This window comes from Grampus griseus (assembly GCF_964374135.1).
Source record: "Grampus griseus genome assembly, chromosome: 2".
Taxonomy (NCBI): Eukaryota; Metazoa; Chordata; class Mammalia; order Artiodactyla; family Delphinidae; genus Grampus; species Grampus griseus.
In genome coordinates this window covers 67,666,027-67,685,006 of record NC_139018.1, presented here as the reverse complement: position 1 = coordinate 67,685,006, position 18,980 = coordinate 67,666,027, and the positions used below count along the sequence as shown (strand labels likewise).

The following is an 18,980-nucleotide window of genomic DNA, read 5'->3' as shown; positions in this document are numbered from 1 at the left end:
GTTTATGTTGTTCCCTCAAATACTCTTGAGTGTATCCATTTTTTTAAACCTCAGCTATTCTTTCTTTCATGAAATCTCTGCAGGTCCTCTTTCTTGCCTCTCTAGTGCTATGTAACTGTTCTATATCAGTTACCGCCTTTTATGGAAGTAATTTCCTATATTAAAGTGGCATTATAGTCTAGATTTCTTAAAACCTAGGTTTTGGCAGAAATATACAGTATTTATTAAACTGGATTATCAGACATTTATTCTAGGAAAATAATTCTTAGTATACTTTCACTTCACCCAGGTGTACTCAAGAATTGAGTATAAAGTAATGTGTCATTTGAAATGTAAATATCTTTCACAAGTAAATGAGTAAACTGGGTGTATTTTCTTCTTCATTACAGATAAATACTGCAGCAACTGTGGCTGACTTAAACTCTTTACTAAATGAATATTATAACTACCTAGAGCTTATTGGATGCCTAAGACTTATAACATCATTAAGTGATAAATATAGGTTGGCAAAAGACATACTTGTTTATCATGTAATTAAGAGAGTCCAAGCACCTTTTGAAAGGTAAGTTGTTCATATGTTAAGGATTCTCTCAAATTACATGTTTAAAGTGGTTAATTGTCTTACAATGTGAGATATATTTGATAAAATGTAAATGCTATTTTAAACTAATGCTTTCAAACTAACCTCTTAAGGATGAATACTGTTCTTACATTCTACACAGAATTGCTTAAATGTGTACTGTTTAGGTAGGAAAAGTAATCGTTATCTCAATTTATAATTAATTTTTCTAAATAAAAATTATTTTTATGTTCTCACACGCTGCTGTTCTTTTAATAGTGGGAAACCTAAAATATATATGAAAGTAGGCAGAGTGATACACCATGTAATCACCACCCAGATCTAACAGTTATCAACCAACCAGTGGCCAGTCTCATTTAGCTAGCCTTCCCTTGTTACTGACTCCAGTTTTATTTTCAAGCAAATTTTAAAATTTCAGTATCATTAATCTATGTATTTAATGTATTCAAAACTGTTATAGTTGGCTATCCTTACTGAAGTTAAGATTGTCTCATCTTTAACCAGTATAAACCTCTTTATGTTGTTTCTTTTGAGTTCTTTTGATGTTGACCCTTAATGGTCTTTGATAGCCTTCTTGCTATATGGTATGACAAGGTGTTTCATGCTCCTTTTGTACATTCTGGCCTAATGAGCTTTGTTTCTTTGAATGGGAAATGGTATTTCAAATCCACAATCTGGATGCTAGGGATGCTTGTTTTTGCCACGTTGGTCATAGTTTCTAGGCCTTTTCAGTGGACTAAAAGAAGAAATATAGGGGTTTTTTGTTGGTTTTTTTTTTATTTTTTTAAGATAAAATACATCATAGGTTTCTACTGATACTTCAGATTCACTACTACAAGATTTTTGACTTTTCCTTTGTCCCATGTTCATAATCCCAGTTCTCAAAGACATTGATGAATTAGAGCATGAAGTAATTCCTTGATTTAATCCACATTTCGTAAATAATAGTCACAGAATGATAATGCCAACATTATCATCAGTAACATAACATTATTGAAAATAGGTTAAACTTGTTTTTCTATTTCTTTTTGTTCTAGGGCTATGCAGTCAAATTACTGTGTTTTAAAGTCATTTGGCATAGTTATTTTCTTTGTTGTTATATTACTAACTGGGTATACATTTTATTTTCATTTTTATCTTATTTTTTCTTTTTATTGACTTTTATTAAAGTTTGATTTTATTTTAAAATTATATAAAATGTTTGCATGATTCCAAAGTCAAATCTATAATGATAGTACATTGAAAGGACTCAGTTCTGTCATACAGATTATATTAAGATAAGTATAGCTTTCATCCTTATCACACCTACCTTCCATCCCCTATGAAGTAATTATTTTAGTGGCTTTTACTGTTTATCCTTCCATTATATTTTTAACTGATAACAGATAAATATATGAGTATATGTGTGTGTGTATATTCATTTCTTTTATTACATAAATAGTAACATACCATCCACCCTTTTTCCTCCTCATTTTTTACTTGACAGTATATGGTCCTCATTCCTTTTTTAGAGCTCTACAGAACTTAAGCACTCTTCCAAATTAAAATTTAATATGATATCATAAGCTTAAACAGTTGTAAAGGATATAATTTCCAATATATATATATATTTTAAATAAATTTATTTATTTATTTATTTTTGGCTGCATTGGGTCCTCATTGCTGCACGCGGGCTTCCTCTGGCTGTGGCAAACGGGGGCTACTCTTCGTTGCAGTGTGCGGGCCTGTCATTGCGGTGGCTTCTTTTGTTGTGGAGCATGGGCTATAGGCGCGCGGGCCTCAGCGGTTGCTGTGCACGGGCTCGGCAGTTGTAGCTCGCGGGCTCTAGAACACAGGCTCAGCAGTTGTAGCACACAGGCCCAGCTACTCCACAGCAATGTGGGATCTTCCCAGATCAGGGCTCGAACCCATGTCCCCTGCATTGGCAGGTGGACTCTTAACCACTGAGCCACCAGGGAAGCCCTCCAATGTATTTTTAATACTGTAATTAAAGTAACACTGTTACATAACTGTTTAAAATGTATCCAGTATCTGACTATAAGACTCTTACATAGCAAAATTTTCTTACAGTTAGAATTACCATTCATAATTATGATTAATACATAGAATAATCCAAACATATTATAAATTTTGATAGTTATTTAAAAACTTATTTGAAATGTATCTCTTAATGACATAGATGTACAAAATATTTTTTTCCCAAGGAATTCATATGTCTACAGATGGATTTTTTCTCATTGCTAAGTTAGATAATTCATTGCTGTTTGTTTATTTTGTGTGTGTGTGTGTGTTTATAGGTATGAGTAGTCTAGTTGTCAGGAAAGGCTTCCCTATCTGTATAAGTGGTGTTTAAATTAAACCCTGATTTATAAATAGGAGTTAGGCAGATCAAGATGAAGAGGGCAAGAGAAAAGAAGCTGAAGACTGATCCCTCCTTTTATGTGAAAGATAAATCATATAGCAAAAAACAATATTTTAAAGCTCAAGAGTCCTGTAGATGTCAGAAATAACAAGGAAATCAAAAGCCATAGTACCTCTTTATTCCTGCCCTGCAACTAGGTTCATCATGGGGTAGGAGGGCGAAGTTGGGGGGAAGTGAGAGTAGCATCGACATATATACACTACCGAATGTAAAATAATTGGCTGGTGGGAAGCTGCAGCATAGTACAGGGAGATTGGCTCAGTGCTTTGAGATGACCTAGAGGGGTGGGATAAGGAGGATGGGAGGGAGGCTCAAGAGGGAGAGGATATGGGGACATGTGTATGCACATGGCTGATTCACTTTGTTGTGCAACAGAAACTAACACAGTATTGTGAAGTAATTATGCTCCAGTAAAGATCTATTAAAAACAAAAAAGCCATGGTACCCTAAATGTCATATGAAATCAGAACCCTCAGTTTGCCCCAAACTTGGGTTTGGCATTCTGAATGGACCCCAATCTGAACCAAAGACATTAACAAAGTAATTGGTCTTAGGATTCGTAGTACTTACAGAGTGCCAGGCAAAAGCAAATACGTAACAGTGTTTAGGGAAATTTCTACAGCCTGAGCCTGATGGGAATGCTAAAGTTACATTGCTAAAGAAGAGGAGGTTCCAATAAAAGACAAAACACAACCATCCTAAACAGCAAGTATTGGGAATAGCACATCAAGGATTTAAATAACAGGACAAACTGAGACATAAAAAGTTATTACAGTGATTTAAAAGAAAAAAAAAACCCAAACATAAAATGTGAAATGAATCAAATAGTGCTTCTAAGTTGAAAAATGATCATAGACTTCCAGTTGTGGATAACGTGGAATAGACACTCTTCTCTCTATCCTTCCTGATAAGCACAGTTAAAAACCCTGAACAGTGTTTATAAAACAAACTTAAGAAGACTTTTGAGAGGTAGAGAGATGAAAGCAGACCAGCTGGGGATCTCAGCAAGGACACAGCTGAGAGAAGTCTAGACATTCTTATTTGAAGGAAAACTAAACGATTTGTCACCAGCAGATCTACCCTAAAAGAATGCCTATGGGAATTTTTTGAAATAGAAAGCAAATTATTAAAGGTAGAATCTTGTAACATCAGGAAGGAAGAAAGAATAATGAAAAGAATAAAAGCATGTCTCCTCTTGTGTCTACTAAATTATGTTTGATGGCTGAGGCAAAAATTATAACATTCTCTAATGTGATTCATAATGTATATAAAAGAAATACTTAGGAAATTATAAACAGCAAAAGGCAAAGGGACATGAAGGGAAGTAATGTTTCTATACTTGAACTGATAAAATGTTGGCAGCAGTAAATTATTACATTTTTTAAAAAATCTTCACATAGAAATACACTCAAAACACTATAGATAAAAATGGAATCCAAAAAAATAAGCAACCAACAGAAAAACAAGGAAAACGAAACAGAAACAAAAATGATCATGGAAATGAAACTTGGTGGTTGTTAAATGCTAGGCCATTGAAGAGAAAGAGAGAGAAAAGGACTGAAACAAGAAATGTCATGAAAGTTAGAATAAGAGCACCCACACATATATTTGACAAAAGAGACAGAGGCTGGGCAATATTATAGAAAATGCTGCTTGAGAAGTTCTTCAGGTTCACAGGGCTTACCATGCTGAAGTATAGTGTACTTTGTGATGAAATTGTGTTCTGAGCAAAAAGACATTATTGTAAAAATGAGCATCAATTATATTGGACGCCTTTTTTTCAGTGACATCAACGTTGAAAACAGACAGCCAAGATAGTAACTTCACAGAGCTAGTTACGTTATCATTCAAGAGAGAGGAGGAAATAAAGACATTTTGAGACAGGTTTACTTCTTTCCTGGAGAGATTAATAAAATACCTACTTAAGGAAGAAAGAAATTGGACCCAGAAGGAAAAAGTAAGATACAAGCACCAGGAGTAAGCAAAGAAATGAAAAAACCTGAATAAATAAAAACAAGCATTGGCCATTTAAAAGACAACTAAATTTTGGTAAGAAATGGTTAAAATAATTAAAATACTAGCTAAAGGTTCATCTGTAAGAAGAGAATGGACATTGTATTTATTGTTTTAAGGAACTTGTATTCTTGAGGTAGTAGTGGGGAAGCATTAATTACCTTAAGATTGTTAAGCCAAGTATGTATATTTTAAGGGAAAACTCTAAAATAACAGGAATAGAGTGTGTAACTTCCAAACCAGTTTGATGGGGGTGGGGATAGAAATAAAGAAAACATATTTAATCATATAGTGAACAGAAAAAGAGGGATGAAAACAAGCAAGGGAAAACACATGCTCAAAGAAAACATAAGATAGAAAACATATAGGTAATTATATTACATGTAAATAGCTTATATTCATATTTAAAAAACAGAGGATCTTAAATTGCATTGCAAATAAATGACTTCAAAGCAAAAAAAGAGAGAAAGAAATTCTAATAATCTTTTTAAAAAGCCTTGTCCTTAAATGACCCTAATAGTGTTAAAAAGAACAAATTCTTTAGGATTCAGCAGTCTTGAATATATTTGTATCTAGCAACATGGCCTCAAAATTTACTAACAGTTCTGAGGACTGTTTATGAAAGGAAGCAAGGCAGGTAGAACATCAAAAAAAAAAATCTTGCTTTAGTGCACTCCACTAATAGATTAAAAGAGAAAAATCAAACAATCTTCATACAGTTATACATGCAAAAAAAGCAATTGCTACATTTAAACATTTATACATAATTTTAAGCTAACAATTTGAAATATCCTTATAAAGATTAGCTAGTAAAGATTCAGCAAACATTATCCTTAATGAAGTGTGATAGACGTTCCTCTTAAGGCCATGACAAGCCTGGGATACATATAATTACCCCCTTCATTTCTACAATATGCTGGAGGTCCTAGTAGAGCAACAAGACTAAATGAATAAGTGAGTGTTATTAAGGATTGGAAGAATTAAAATTATCATTGGTAGTCTAGATGACTGTCCAACTAAAATAATCTTAGAACTGCTTCTGTAAAGAGTGTAGCAAGGTTACAAGAGGTAAAGGACACTAACAGGGAGGTGTGCAAGTGAGAAGGAATGGTAACGAAAGAAATTTGTTAATTTTAGAGTAAACACTGATAGTACAAAAAATTAATGTTTACTTTGGGGATTTATGATACAAGGTGGAACAAAATGTTTAAGTAGCATAGGAAGAGAGAGCTACCAGAGTTGCAAGTGTTCTAAGGTCTTTGTATTGTTCAGGAAGAGGGTAAATACCTGATTCACTTTAGATTTCAAATATGCTGATTAAAATTTTGAGGTAACCATTTAAAAAATAAGAATTAGTATAACTTTTTAAATAGAAGGTAAATTGGAATTTTGTTTTAAAAATACAAAAATCGGCAGGAAGGAATAAAAAATTTTTTTGTAATTCAGTACAGTTGCCCAAAATAAAGTGACAGAACTAGTTTCCTAAATGTAGTAATAACTATTACTATATAACAATTAGAAAAAATTACTCTCAAAAAAGCAAATTGCAGAAAAATAAGTATACAGTATGGTACCATTATTGGAAAGTTTCAAAACAAGCAAACCAATACTAGTTATTTTTTAGGGATACATATATAGTGAAACTAAAATGAAATGCAGGCTATAGTAAAAATTTCAGAATAGGTAAATAGCAGTTTCAGATAGTTTTCTTTGTAAAAGGAGAGAAGGCAAACTGATGAATGGGCAGATTTAGTTGAGTGAATAGAATATTTTCTTAAAAATAATCTGAGCAAACATAAAATGTTAATGTCTTTCAAAATCAAGTTTGCAGTCATGGTTTTCTGTTATTTCCTGGATTTTTATATAAGCTTGAAATATTTCATTTTAATTAAAAGTAAAATTATAAAGGTGAACTTAAGTTTGGCTGAAATTTGCTTCAAAGGTAGGTGTAAGGTGAAAGTTAAAAGCAAGCAAGAAAGGCAACAATTGTATTGTGGAGGACCTTAAAAGCCATGTTAAGGAGTTTGGACTTTATTTCATGTGCAGAGTGTGTATTATTAGTTTCCAAACTGAGTGGCTCAAAACAAAAGAAATTTATTCTCCCATATTTTTGGAGGCTAGAAGTCCAAAGTCTCGGTGTTGGCAGGGCTTCATTCTTTCTGGGAGTTTAGGAAGAGAATCCATTCTTTGCTTCTTTTAGCTTCTGGTGGCTTGTGGTTGCATAACTCCAATCTCTGAATCTATATCACATGGCCTTTTCCTCTCTATCTTTTATAAAGACAGTTGTCATTGGACTTAGGGTGAGCCCAGATAACCTAGGTAGAATGATTTCAAGATCGTTAACTTAATTACATCTGCCTGGACCCTTTTTCCAACTAAGATCACATTCACAGGTTCCAGGGAATAGGATGTGGACATATCTTTTGGGGGCCTCCATCCAACATACCTAAGGATGAATGACAGTATGGGGGTTTACATGGAAAATCAACTTGGAAGCTTACATACCTGGTACAACAGTTCCACTGGTATATGGAGAAATGAGCAGATAAAAGGGATTTCAAAAAAGGAAATTCATAGGATTTGTAATTAGGAGTGGCAGAGGGAAGAGTTAAGAATGACTTTCAGATTTAGCTGTACTAATAGGGTGAATAATGGAGGCATTTGTTGTCACTTACGGTTCTGATTTTGGTAGTAAGATAATTAGCTTTCTTTTGGACTTAATAAGTTTGGGTGCTTGGAATATGTGGTACCCAGCAGTCTGTTGGGTATATATTCTGGGCTGAAATAATAGATTTTATAGTTAATGAACATAAACCTGCTTAAATAAAGCCATGGGATATGGTAAGAAAAAAGAGAAATTTGCCTTGTTACAGATCCATGAGGGACAAACAGTAGCATTTAAGGCAAAGCAAAGAAAGAATAAGCTTTGTAAGAGACTCGGAAGGTTTGGCCAGAGATATAAGGGGAAACCAGGAGACTGATCCCATACATCATTCATGCACTTAGGGCAGTTATTCCTGAGATGTAGAAAGGAGTGGAGGGAAAGTGAATAGGAAATTAAGAAAAGGAGACAGTAAATGTAGGTAAGTCTTTCACATAGGTTGTCTCAAAGGAAAGCAGATGGGATTGAGTGAATTTTTTCCCTTATTCAAAGATGGGAAAGATAAGCATATTTTTGTGCTCTTGAGGAAGAGCTAATAGAAGGGAAGATGAGTCAGTGTAGCAGGGTACCTGAGGACGTGGATAGGGAATCCAGAGCCACAGTTAGGGTTAGTCAGTCTGGTAGGCAAAAATGGTATCTTCTTCATTCTTTGCTTATTAGTGAGAATGTGCATTTTTAAAAATTCATTTGTTACTTGTATTTTCTTAATGATGCATTCATATTTTGTATTTCCTGTTGAGTTCTTTTAGAAAATGATTTGTATTTTTGTTATATTAGAGAAATTAGTGTTCTATCATGTATCAATATTTTCCCACTTTGTTTTGTCTTTGTTAATTTCTTTTTAGCAATACATAAGTTTAAAATTTTTATGTGGCTCAAGTTTATGATTCTTTTTCTTTGCAGTCTTTCATTTTATACTAACTAGCTTTGAAGTGTAAAATTTTAGATATCTACTTTTTTCCTCTTAATAAAAAATTGTTAGCTTAATTTTAAAACTATTCCATAAAGCCAAATAATGTAGGCATGGAAAATATTCATTTTATATTAATACATTTGCTTGTTATTGATTTGAAAATACCATATCACATAAAGTGTATCCATATTTTTCTTTGTTTTTCCTCACCTTTTTTTCCCCACATCTTTTTTTTTCTGTCTTTTTCACACATATATGTGATAGTAAATTAGCTAGAAATGTTCATTCCAAACACATGTGTATGAATGTTGGCTCATTGTTTTTCTTCTCTTAAGTTTTAAACAGGGTCTGAGAACTCTTGGTGTTTTGGAGAAAATTCAGACTTATCCAGAAGCATTTTGTAACATCTTCTGTCATAAACCTGAGAATCTTTCCACAAAAATTCTTAGTGATCTTTTTACAGTACACACATTATCTGACGTACAGGCTTTGGGGTTTTGGAACAGTTACTTACAGGCTATTGAGGGTATGTAGATGTTTTATTTTTATTTAACTGTCGTAGAAATTTTGTTTTGGGATATTTATTTCTTTGAGTTTTGCTTTTTATAGTAAGACTTTAATCTAACTACTTATTTACAAAACTTGTTTCAAAACAAGTTTATATGACTGAGTTGAAAGTGATAGCAAAGGTTACATAGTAAAGTTATATTTTTCGGTTGTTTTCCTCTAGGTAATTTGAAGTGAGAGGCATTCTTCCTAGAAAACTTTAAATATACGGGTGATTGCCACAGCACAGGATAGTCTCAAAGCTAGTCATTTACTTCACCTTTTTAAATTTTAAGTTAAATTGAATTATTCCTCATCCATTGATCAGAGCATGGTAATGATATTTATCATTGAGCCTTAGCAATGTAAATTCATTCTGTTTAATATGTTGTAAAACAATTTAACTTTTAGTTGAAAATTTTTTAGCTAGGTTGTTTGGATGTTTTATACCATCTTAGTTTTTCCTTTGTTGAAATAGTTTATCAAATAGCAATGGTCTAGAATTGGTTTAAAATTGTTTGTAGGATCATATCCCTGAAAGATCAAGTTTCAAAACCTACTGAACCTCTTGGACTATATGATAATTTTATATTAAGGAAGACATTTAAATATACAGTGAGTAGGTCAACCAAATTATTGTATGAGTCCTACTTTGAAATTCAAATAAACATGTATTCAATATACCATTTTCCTATTACTACACTTAGTGATTTAGTTTTCCTCTTATGCATCTCTGTTAATGTGGGTGTCTCTGCTTTTCAACATGTCTAGTCTAGTTGGGGAAGAGTCTATGATGGTAGCAATATATAACACAGATTTTTTTTCTTTTTTTCCTTTTTTGGTATTCTTTTCAGATGGTAAATCTACAGTAACAATGGAAGACATTCTTATTTTTGCTACTGGTTGCAGTTCCATTCCACCTGCTGGATTTAAACCCACTCCATCAATTGAGTGCCTTCATATGGATTTTCCTGTTGGAAACAAGTGTAATAACTGCTTAGCTCTTCCTATCACCAGTACCTATAAAGAATTTCAAGAAAATATGGACTTTGCCATAAAAAACACTCTAAGATTAGAAAAGGAAGAAAATTCTCACTTCATTGGACATTAACTGTTTTGAACAAAGAGATGCTTCTTTAAAAGCTGCTGTTGATACTTTTTGTTTCAGAAATCTGTCTGTCATCACTTTTGAGCAAACTTGGCCCAATAAAATATATGATATGAACATAAAGGAATATTTTGGCCACTTAAGCTAAAAAGTTTTTTTGTTAAGGTGTACCAAAGTTGATACTTTTCTATTTTCTTAATATACATGCTTCATAAACCTCAATACAAATACTTTTAGAATGGCTGTACAGACTTTCTTCAACTATAGTAGCATGCTATATATAATAAGAAAACTTGTACTCACTGTTTTTGTAAATTGGGATTAGCTATAGGATGCCACAGTGATTTTTCTAGTTTTATTCAATTTTCAAATTATTACTTATTTTATTTTAAAGCATTAAATAGGAAAGCTAAATGATAAATCTTGTTGTATAAATCAAAGTCATATTTTGGGGGGTGTGTTATATGTATCCTTTTCTGGGATGGCACTAAATTAGTTAAAAATGTTTTTAGATTATTAAGTTATGTTAAAATAGATCCACACTGCAATTAGATTATGCCTAAAGGGAAGTATTATATTAAAAAGCAGAATTGCACAAATATTCTAGAATCTATGGACATTCCATAGTCTTAAAACACTTCTGAGGTGGATTAAAATACAGTTGAAAATCCCTAAGTAAGTGTCTTCTTTAAAGCCTTTGGCTTTAATCATAGGATTTTTTTTTTTCATGTATCCCATGTGTGGTATTAGACCACATTATGTCTGATCCACATTTTAGGTTATCTGAATAGAATGATCTCTGTGGATTGCCATTTGGTAGGTTTGGCTATTTGACAGTTATTTATTATCAAGATGGTTGTATGAAAGGTAAGCTGGCACCATTGCATTATATAGTTATCTTCTTTGCTTTTGAAAGGTACCTGTTATATAAACAATGTAGAAATGTGTAAGAAAGAATTACAAATAGAATGAAAAACCCACTCTAATCTCAACCATGCAGAATTAACTGTTATCCTTCTATAAACTCTTCCATTTCCTTTTTTAAACTTTATTAATGCTACTAAAAGTCAAAGAATACCTAGAAGTAACAAGAGATTATGTAATAACAATTTGAAGATACCTAATCCCATAGTTGTGTCACCATATTTGTACTCTTGCAAAAGAAGAAACTGGAAAAGTCTAATGTTCCTAATCTGTTATCAAATATAAATGGGTTTTTCACCAGAATAAATCGTATGAGAGGTAAAATGCTTGGTTTTAAGCACATTTTTCTTGCTACATAAAGCAGGTATCAGCCATATTCTCATCCTCTCCAAGAAGCATCCTTAAATTATTGATAGTTTTAAAGACAAATGACAGGATTGGTTTGATACTGGTAATTAATCTGTTATTAATACCAAAGGAAAACTAAAACATAATCCTAGTAAAATTTTGTTACATTTTCTAACAGACCCAGCAAATTAAAGTTTAACTTTAACATGAAGGTTTTAAAACATTAAACAAGGCATTTCTTTGTCTTGTGTTGAATTCTGTTAAATTATCAAAAGTAATTAAAGGAGCAATTATCAAAAAAGAGGTTTAACCTCACCATACAGCTTTTATTCCAAATGTGTTGATAAACTGGATATTTTATTTCTTAACCTACCTAGTTTTTATAAAGTTTTAAAAGCCATTAAACCAATACAAACCAGAAAACCTAATTAAAGCTATTTTCTGGTTATTTGTAGTTTGAATTCATTTAATTACAGTGGTAATTAAAGCTGTTAAAACTCACATGCTTTTTGGGTGGGGAGGGCTGGTGGGGAGGCAGTGTGCTTGGGTTAGCTACAATTAAAAACAGTGTTTCAATTCTTTTATGTGTAGACAGGGCCTTAGGGATAAAGTGATGTAAATAACTTAGTATATTCACGTTTTAAAGTGAAGTATAAATATTCATATTGCAAAATATTTTCTGGCTTTAAGAATGTTCCATCAGTATGATTTTAGATTAATCTTTACAGTCAAGATACATCAGAGAAACCTGACATAGGTTATTTTCTGCATTGTTACTATGTCAAATGGTTGGTATTATGTTTGTTCTTTTTCTGTTCATTGTTATAGCCAATGCATAGTTCCTACTGACATTGATTTTAAAAAGGAATTATGCTATAAACCTTTATAAATGTGCATATGTATTTCTTAAATATTTCAATTGTCTAAATGACATATATTTCAAGTTTGTTTTCTGTTACTCTCATTATCAAGAAAAAGCATAAATTCGCCTTGTATGCATCTACTGTTAATGGTCTTAGGTTAGTTTTATATTCATTTTTTTTTAATAATTTTAAATTTTTTGGTGTGAGAACTTCATCTGAAGGCATTTATGCAATTCTCTACTATTCTTGTACTTAGTCATTTTACTATTTTAGTATTTAAGGTAAAGATTCTTTAAAATATCAGAAACTAGCTCATGACTTTATACTTTGTAATATTTAATTTCCATATTAAAAATTAGTCATTATTTGTTTGGGTGAAGTAAAAAGCTTTCATTTGATTACTAACTTGAGAATTTACTTTGGCTTCTGCTTTATTCCAAACTTCTTATAATTTTTTCCCCTAATTATATGGAAGCTCTTGGAACTTTTGTACTCAATGCTAAATGTGCAGTAAAGGAGAGTGTAATATAATAGGTAAGTTTTCTCCGTGACTTTGCCTTTTACATTCAGTCATTATAAGAAAATGATTAGAACAAGATTCTATTTATAAGTGTGTAATTCTTATATATAGTGCTTATCACAGCTTTGTTGCTAATTTTACAATAAGCTATTAAACTAGTTTTATGCTCTACGTGATGCAATGTAAAGCATAAAAACACATTGATGGATTACTTGAATGTGTATTACATATAGTTTAGGAAAATTTGCATTGCTTTGAAGAAACCCTATTTTAAAGTTCTCATTTTGACTTATCTTTTCAAATTGCCAAACATATTCCAATATCTACTGTATGCCAGGTATTATGTTAGGTGATAGTTTATGTCAGCCTAGTTTCCCTTTTTTTAAAGACTTCAGATACAACAAAAAAAAATGACACTTATAATGAAGTTTTCTAAATAAATGTGTTTCTGCTACTAAATGTGAAGTGCTTATATAAACTAAATCAAGTAACTTGTTAGGATTTAACAAGGTTAAAATTCTGACAATACTGTGTAGATAATAGATCCTTTCCCCATTTGAGAGATCCTGCAAGCAATTATCGGCTGACAGGTAGGAACCTCTCTTGAATGAGCTATTCTGAGGTATTCTCTGTTAAAACTATCTATCCCCTAATGTAAAATAATAGTTTGCCAGAATAATTATATTATTTTAGCCCAACATCTGGATAGGTAGAGTCAGTTAAACCACTAAAAAAGTTAGGTTAACTAACACTCTAACAGCCATAGTTTAATTCTTTCCTTATTCTAAAAACACATTACAAATACCTTACTCAGTCTTAGCATTACAGGGACTGTTTGTTTACTGCCACTGTTCTGTGGGACATATATTTCCTATACATTTGTTTGCCCACACTGTGTGCACTCCTTGGTCAGGACAGTTTTTATCATTTCAAATGTATATACTGTACACAAATGTTAAACATGCCTTAGTGTGCTATGTCATATGAGTCATATATTTTGGGAGGTCTATGCTGGAGCTCTGAAATGGTTAGGTAGATTTGCATTTGAAAGTAGAAGTAAACAAATGAACAAGATTGGGCTCTCAGATGTTGACAGTGGGAAAGCCTGTTTATTTTATATTCCATGAAGACAAAAAATTAAGTAGCACTTTCCCATAGGGCAGGAACTGTCATTTCTGTTTAATCGCAACACACCTAGTTCATTGGTGATTCCAGTTTTCTTTTTTTTATTCCACATATAGGAAGCAGTAAAAAATCAGCTATAAGATGAGTATGGTCTGAGGATCTAATATATAACGTGACTGTAGTTAACTGTACTGTATAATTGAAATATGCTAAGAGAGTAGAACTCAAAAGTTTTCACCAAAAAATAAATATATATGTGAGATGATAGATGTGGTAAATAAGTGGGGGGAATTCTTTCACAATGTATACATATATATCATATCATCACAATGTACGTTTCAGATATGTTGCCAAATTTATCAATTATACCCTCAAAAAAGGTGAAAAAAATTTACACAAGGAAAAAAAAGAATGTAGGTCCAGTTCTAGGGTGTTCCCTAATGGCATTAAGAATGAGATCACCTGTCAAGTTTCATAAAAATAAACTTTTGTGTTTTGTTTAAAAATTTTGCTCTTTAATCGTTGGGGTAACAATTTCTCATAAATTCGAAAAGTTAAGTTTTCAAACCAGTTTTTGAGGCACAGGGTCTCTAATTTCATTTCAGAATTTGGTGAAGCTTCAGAATGAACATATTCAATAACTAATGCAATATCCTAAGTGAACTCTGTTGACCATACGGGAAATGAGTTGTGTCCATTTTTGACATCCAGTAAAAAAATCTATGGATTAAATTAGAAATCATTAATATTGGATACATTTTGTCATCATATGGCTTTAAGTGTACATTAAGACACCTACACTATCCACTTACACCCCCTGCCAAAGTAATGTTTTGTGATTTTGCAGTTACTAAAAGGAGGAAAATACAAACTGCCATTTTGCGCCTTCCTGGCTTCTGTGTCCATGTAGGCAAAACAACCCCATGCAGCTAGACCATTTTGCCTAACAGATGAGATTAAGAAACCTGCCTGATTAGAGCAATGCTCCGAAGCTGCCTGTTTCCCAGAAAAGGAGCAAACGGGAGACCCCTCCTGCTGCACTGGGGAAACAGAAAAGGGAGCTAGCATTGAAGTGCCAATTTTGTTCCAGGAGCTTCATTTACTTTAGTCCTGTGATCCTTAAGCTCCTAGATTATTATCACCACAAGAGATCTGTAGACGACCAAACTAACAGTTAAGTATTTAGGTTCTTAGCACTACAACACGCTCCTGCCCTAAAGAGCTCACTTTAAAGCAGCTACCCTTTGAGAAGCTGTGGCTTGATTAGACAGGATAAAAATTCCTACTATTACGCCGCTGGAAAGTAAACACTGCCAGGTGTTCGGGTATTATTCCCACGTTGGGTCTCTAAGATTTTGTGGAGCGAGCTGAGAGAATGGGAGGGTCACCCTGGAGGAGGCGGGGTTCGGCTTTCTATGGTCCCGCCCCTCCGATTTTTGCTTCCGGGGCGGTCGGGGCGGCCACGTCATGATCGGGCTCCGCTCTCCAGCCGGGCAGTGTATGGTGGGAGCCAAGATGGCGGCGGCCGCAGCAGCCAGTATTCGAGAGAGACAAACAGGTACCGGCTTATTCCCTTCTCTTTCCTGCGGTTTTGTGCTTGCCGTGAGGACATATTCCTCTTCTTGTCGCCCTCACTCGGTCGCGGTGCGTGCAGTTCGGAGACGGACCTCCAATAGCTTAATCCCGTTCTCAGACCATCGAGAGACCTTCCCCTTTTGAGTTTTTAGGGAAGAGATGCCATTAGCTTGAGAACTCGGCTCTCAGATGTGCCGGAGAAGGGGCTTCAGGGGTGAGCGGGTTGCTGCGGTCCTGCTCTTGTCTCTTTCCTACTGGGCCTCAAAAGGCCATGGCGACCAGATCTGACACCTGGCATTTCCAGCCCTTGCCACTTACGAGGTCTTCGGGTTTGTTTCTGCGCGTGGTTAAGTTCTCTCCCATTTTAATGTTGAGAGTTTCATTTTCGGCACTTACACCACAGTTACAAATTTAGATGCTCTTTTCAGAGCAGATTACATTCTGCCATTTGTCTCCTGTGGACCAGTCTTTGGGGGTACCTGAAGAGAAACGCCTTGTGATAAAGATTTCCGTCTTCAGCATGCGGGAATGGGATATAAGAATGGCAAAACGAATGAATTAATACCTTTCCCATTTTAATTATTTGGCAAATTAGTGTTTTTAAACTACGCCTTATTAGTTTCATGTTTAACAGAGCATGGTTATATAGCTTCCATTTATACCGTGAAGTATGGTTTTAAAAAATACATATTCTTTCCCTTGAGCTTTGATATTTTTTCCACCTTAGATAATTTTAGTTTTGCCTTATTTTTTGGAAACTTCTGATGGCAACTTGGTTTATACCTGTTAGCTAATTGTCTTGAAAGTTGGCATACTATTAATTCTGAGAAGCTAATAGAGATAAGCCATTAAGAATTTGCATATTTGGAAGTTCTGTCTCTTTTAATTATGTTCTTTTGCATATAAATCGGAATAGGAATATAACTGGTTATAATTAATATGACCTACAGAAAGGATTTTGGCTGTACTTGATTCTTTCCTTTGCAATTCAAAGAAAAATTAATGATAGACTTCAATCTACTAACGACACAGTGCATAATGAGTTGTGTTCTGCATTTCCCCAATAGATAATGTAGTGTAAGCTATCAGATGAAGTCAGGTGTAACTTAAATATATGAAAGTCCAAATAAAATTTGGGAAATAACTGCCATTCATTTTATCTGTGTAAGCAAATAGAAGCCCCACTTGTCTTTGCAGTATGGTTCTGACAGCTTAATGAACCTCAATGAATTAGGTCATACTACATATTAAAATAAAAACATGTTAAGGGAGACTCTGTACCAATACAAAGGAGCTTTCTGAAAAATGAAATTTGGATGGTAATTTTTATATGCAGAAACTTTGTAGAATGTTAAAGTCTAGTAGTATAATATGGATTTCTGCAGAAATAAACTTCATTGTAGCAAGATTTCACATCATTACTCCATAGGTTATGCCAGGTTTATCAAATTAGTACTCCAGTTGAGTTCTGTCTTACTTTGAGAGAAAGGTAAACTATGTGCTATAGTAGGACAAGTAAACATTTCCCTGATGCCTATTGAGAATGTTTTGGGAAATAAATCACAATTGAGTCTTAGGCCATGTACTTTATTAACAAATCCATTGTGTCAGAATCCCTGTTAACAAGTTAGCCAAGGCTCAGAAATGGGGAAATTCACCAAGATGGAGCTGAGAAGGCAAACGTGGGAATATCTGCTGATATGGGCTTCTTTCAGTTAGCGAAGCTCTGGAGAGCACCATGTACCTGGAACTCATATGCACCACAGGCTGTGATTCTTCCTAGGTGTCCTCTGTGAACTATTGTAATATCTGTGAGCTTCTGAAGTAGGTCTAAATTATGGGCGAAGTGTGTATATATATATATATATATTTTTTTTTTTTTTTTTTTTTTTTTTTTTTGCGGTACGCGGGCCTCTCACTGTTGTGGCCTCCCCCGTTGCGGAGCACAGGCTCTGGATGCGCAGGCTCAGTGGCCATGGCTCACGGGCCCAGCCGCTCCGCGGCATGTGGGATCTTCCCGGACTCAGGCACGAATCCGTGTCCCCTGCATCGGCAGGCGGACTCTCAACCACTGCGCCACCAGGGAAGCCCTGGGCGATGTATATAATTGGCTGGACATTAGGTACTAACATTTTACCAACAAATCACCTCCGTATCTCTATGTATATATAAATATATTACTGATGTGCAATCTCTTATTATTTTAATCTGCTTCAAGAAATAAGCATTTAATAGAAGTTTTTCTAGTGAGTGAATATGCTGTAAATTGATACGCAGGTGATTTGAGTATTATAATCTTCTCTGGTAGGTGTTTAGCTTGTAGATTATTCTGTATTACTTAATAAAACCTAATCCAAATGCTTTTTAAAAATCAACCAAGGGGGCTTCCCTGGTGGCACAGTGGTTGGGAGTCCGCCTGCCAATTCAGGGGACACGGGTTCGTGCCCCGGTCCGGGAGGATCCCACATGCCGCGGAGCGGCTGGGCCCGTGAGCCATGGCTGCTGAGCCTGCGCGTCCGGAGCCTGTGCTCCGCAACGGGAGAGACCACAGCAGTGAGAGGCCCGCGTAACGCAAAACAACAACAACAACAACAAAAAAACAACCAAGTAGATTTTAGGATTACCAATCATTTAAACATTTAATCAGATAACTACTACCCTCCCTTGAATATTTGGCCATCTCAACTTCACATAAAAGTGTATCAAGATTTTTATTTCCCTTAGAAAATATTTCTGAGTCTTCTGTAACACATGAACAGATGAGCAGTAAAAACCACAAAATACTATAAGACATAGAGCGTAACTGCTATGATTATAGAATTGTGTATTTTTTAAGCAGGAGTTATCAGTTACGTACCACATCTATAGGAAAGTCTCACTAGTGAATCTGACAGGATAATTGGCCGTAGAATGCACTCCAGGATAACTAAAAAATAGATCTGCTGTATTTAGGTTTTAAACCATTTAAATATGAACCAATTAAATATATCATAGAGGATTTTTGTTTTTAGAAAAACTTAAAAATCTATGCTTTCAGCCACACAGTAAATAGACAACAGCACCAGTTATCTATCGAGGCCACTGCAAGGTCGTGATTGACGATTTCTTTTTGCATCTATATAAAACGTAGTGTGGTATCATCAGGAGACATGGAAAAGGCTTCTTCCTGAACATTTTTCACATTTTAATCTGGGCAAAGATGCTTAAATTAGAAAATCTCCCAGACAATATCCCTTTAGTTGTTGATGAAACTGTCTTACAAAGTCTGACCCTACTTCTACATATGCATTAATATTGATTAATCAGTTTTACTAGAGTGATTTGTGCATTTTGTTTTGAGGTAATAAGTAATAAGTGTGGTGGAAAAGTGAAATCCTAAAA

The 18,980-nt window shown here is 34.2% G+C and overlaps 2 protein-coding genes across 6 annotated transcripts in view; both read left to right on the top strand.

Moving 5' to 3' along the window:
• Positions 1–12,527, top strand: part of G2E3 (G2/M-phase specific E3 ubiquitin protein ligase) — a 65,273-nt gene extending 52,746 nt beyond the window's left edge. The window contains 4 exon segments of the mRNA XM_082682005.1: positions 390–562; positions 8,926–9,116; positions 9,991–10,242; positions 10,245–12,527. Of these exon segments, the coding sequence (XP_082538131.1) occupies positions 390–562; positions 8,926–9,116; positions 9,991–10,242; positions 10,245–10,276 (648 nt within the window). The 3' untranslated portion in view covers positions 10,277–12,527.
• Positions 12,528–15,524: 2,997 nt separating this feature from the next.
• SCFD1 (sec1 family domain containing 1) overlaps positions 15,525–18,980 on the top strand; it is a gene marked incomplete at its 5' end in the record, with an annotated part of 133,274 nt that continues 129,818 nt past the window's right edge. For all 5 annotated transcript variants that reach the window (XR_014296330.1, XR_014296331.1, XR_014296332.1 and 2 more), the window contains one exon: positions 15,525–15,582. Coding sequence is in view for 2 of the 5 variants with exons in the window: in XM_082647827.1 (XP_082503953.1) it covers positions 15,525–15,582 (58 nt within the window). The remainder of the gene's footprint in view (positions 15,583–18,980) is intronic.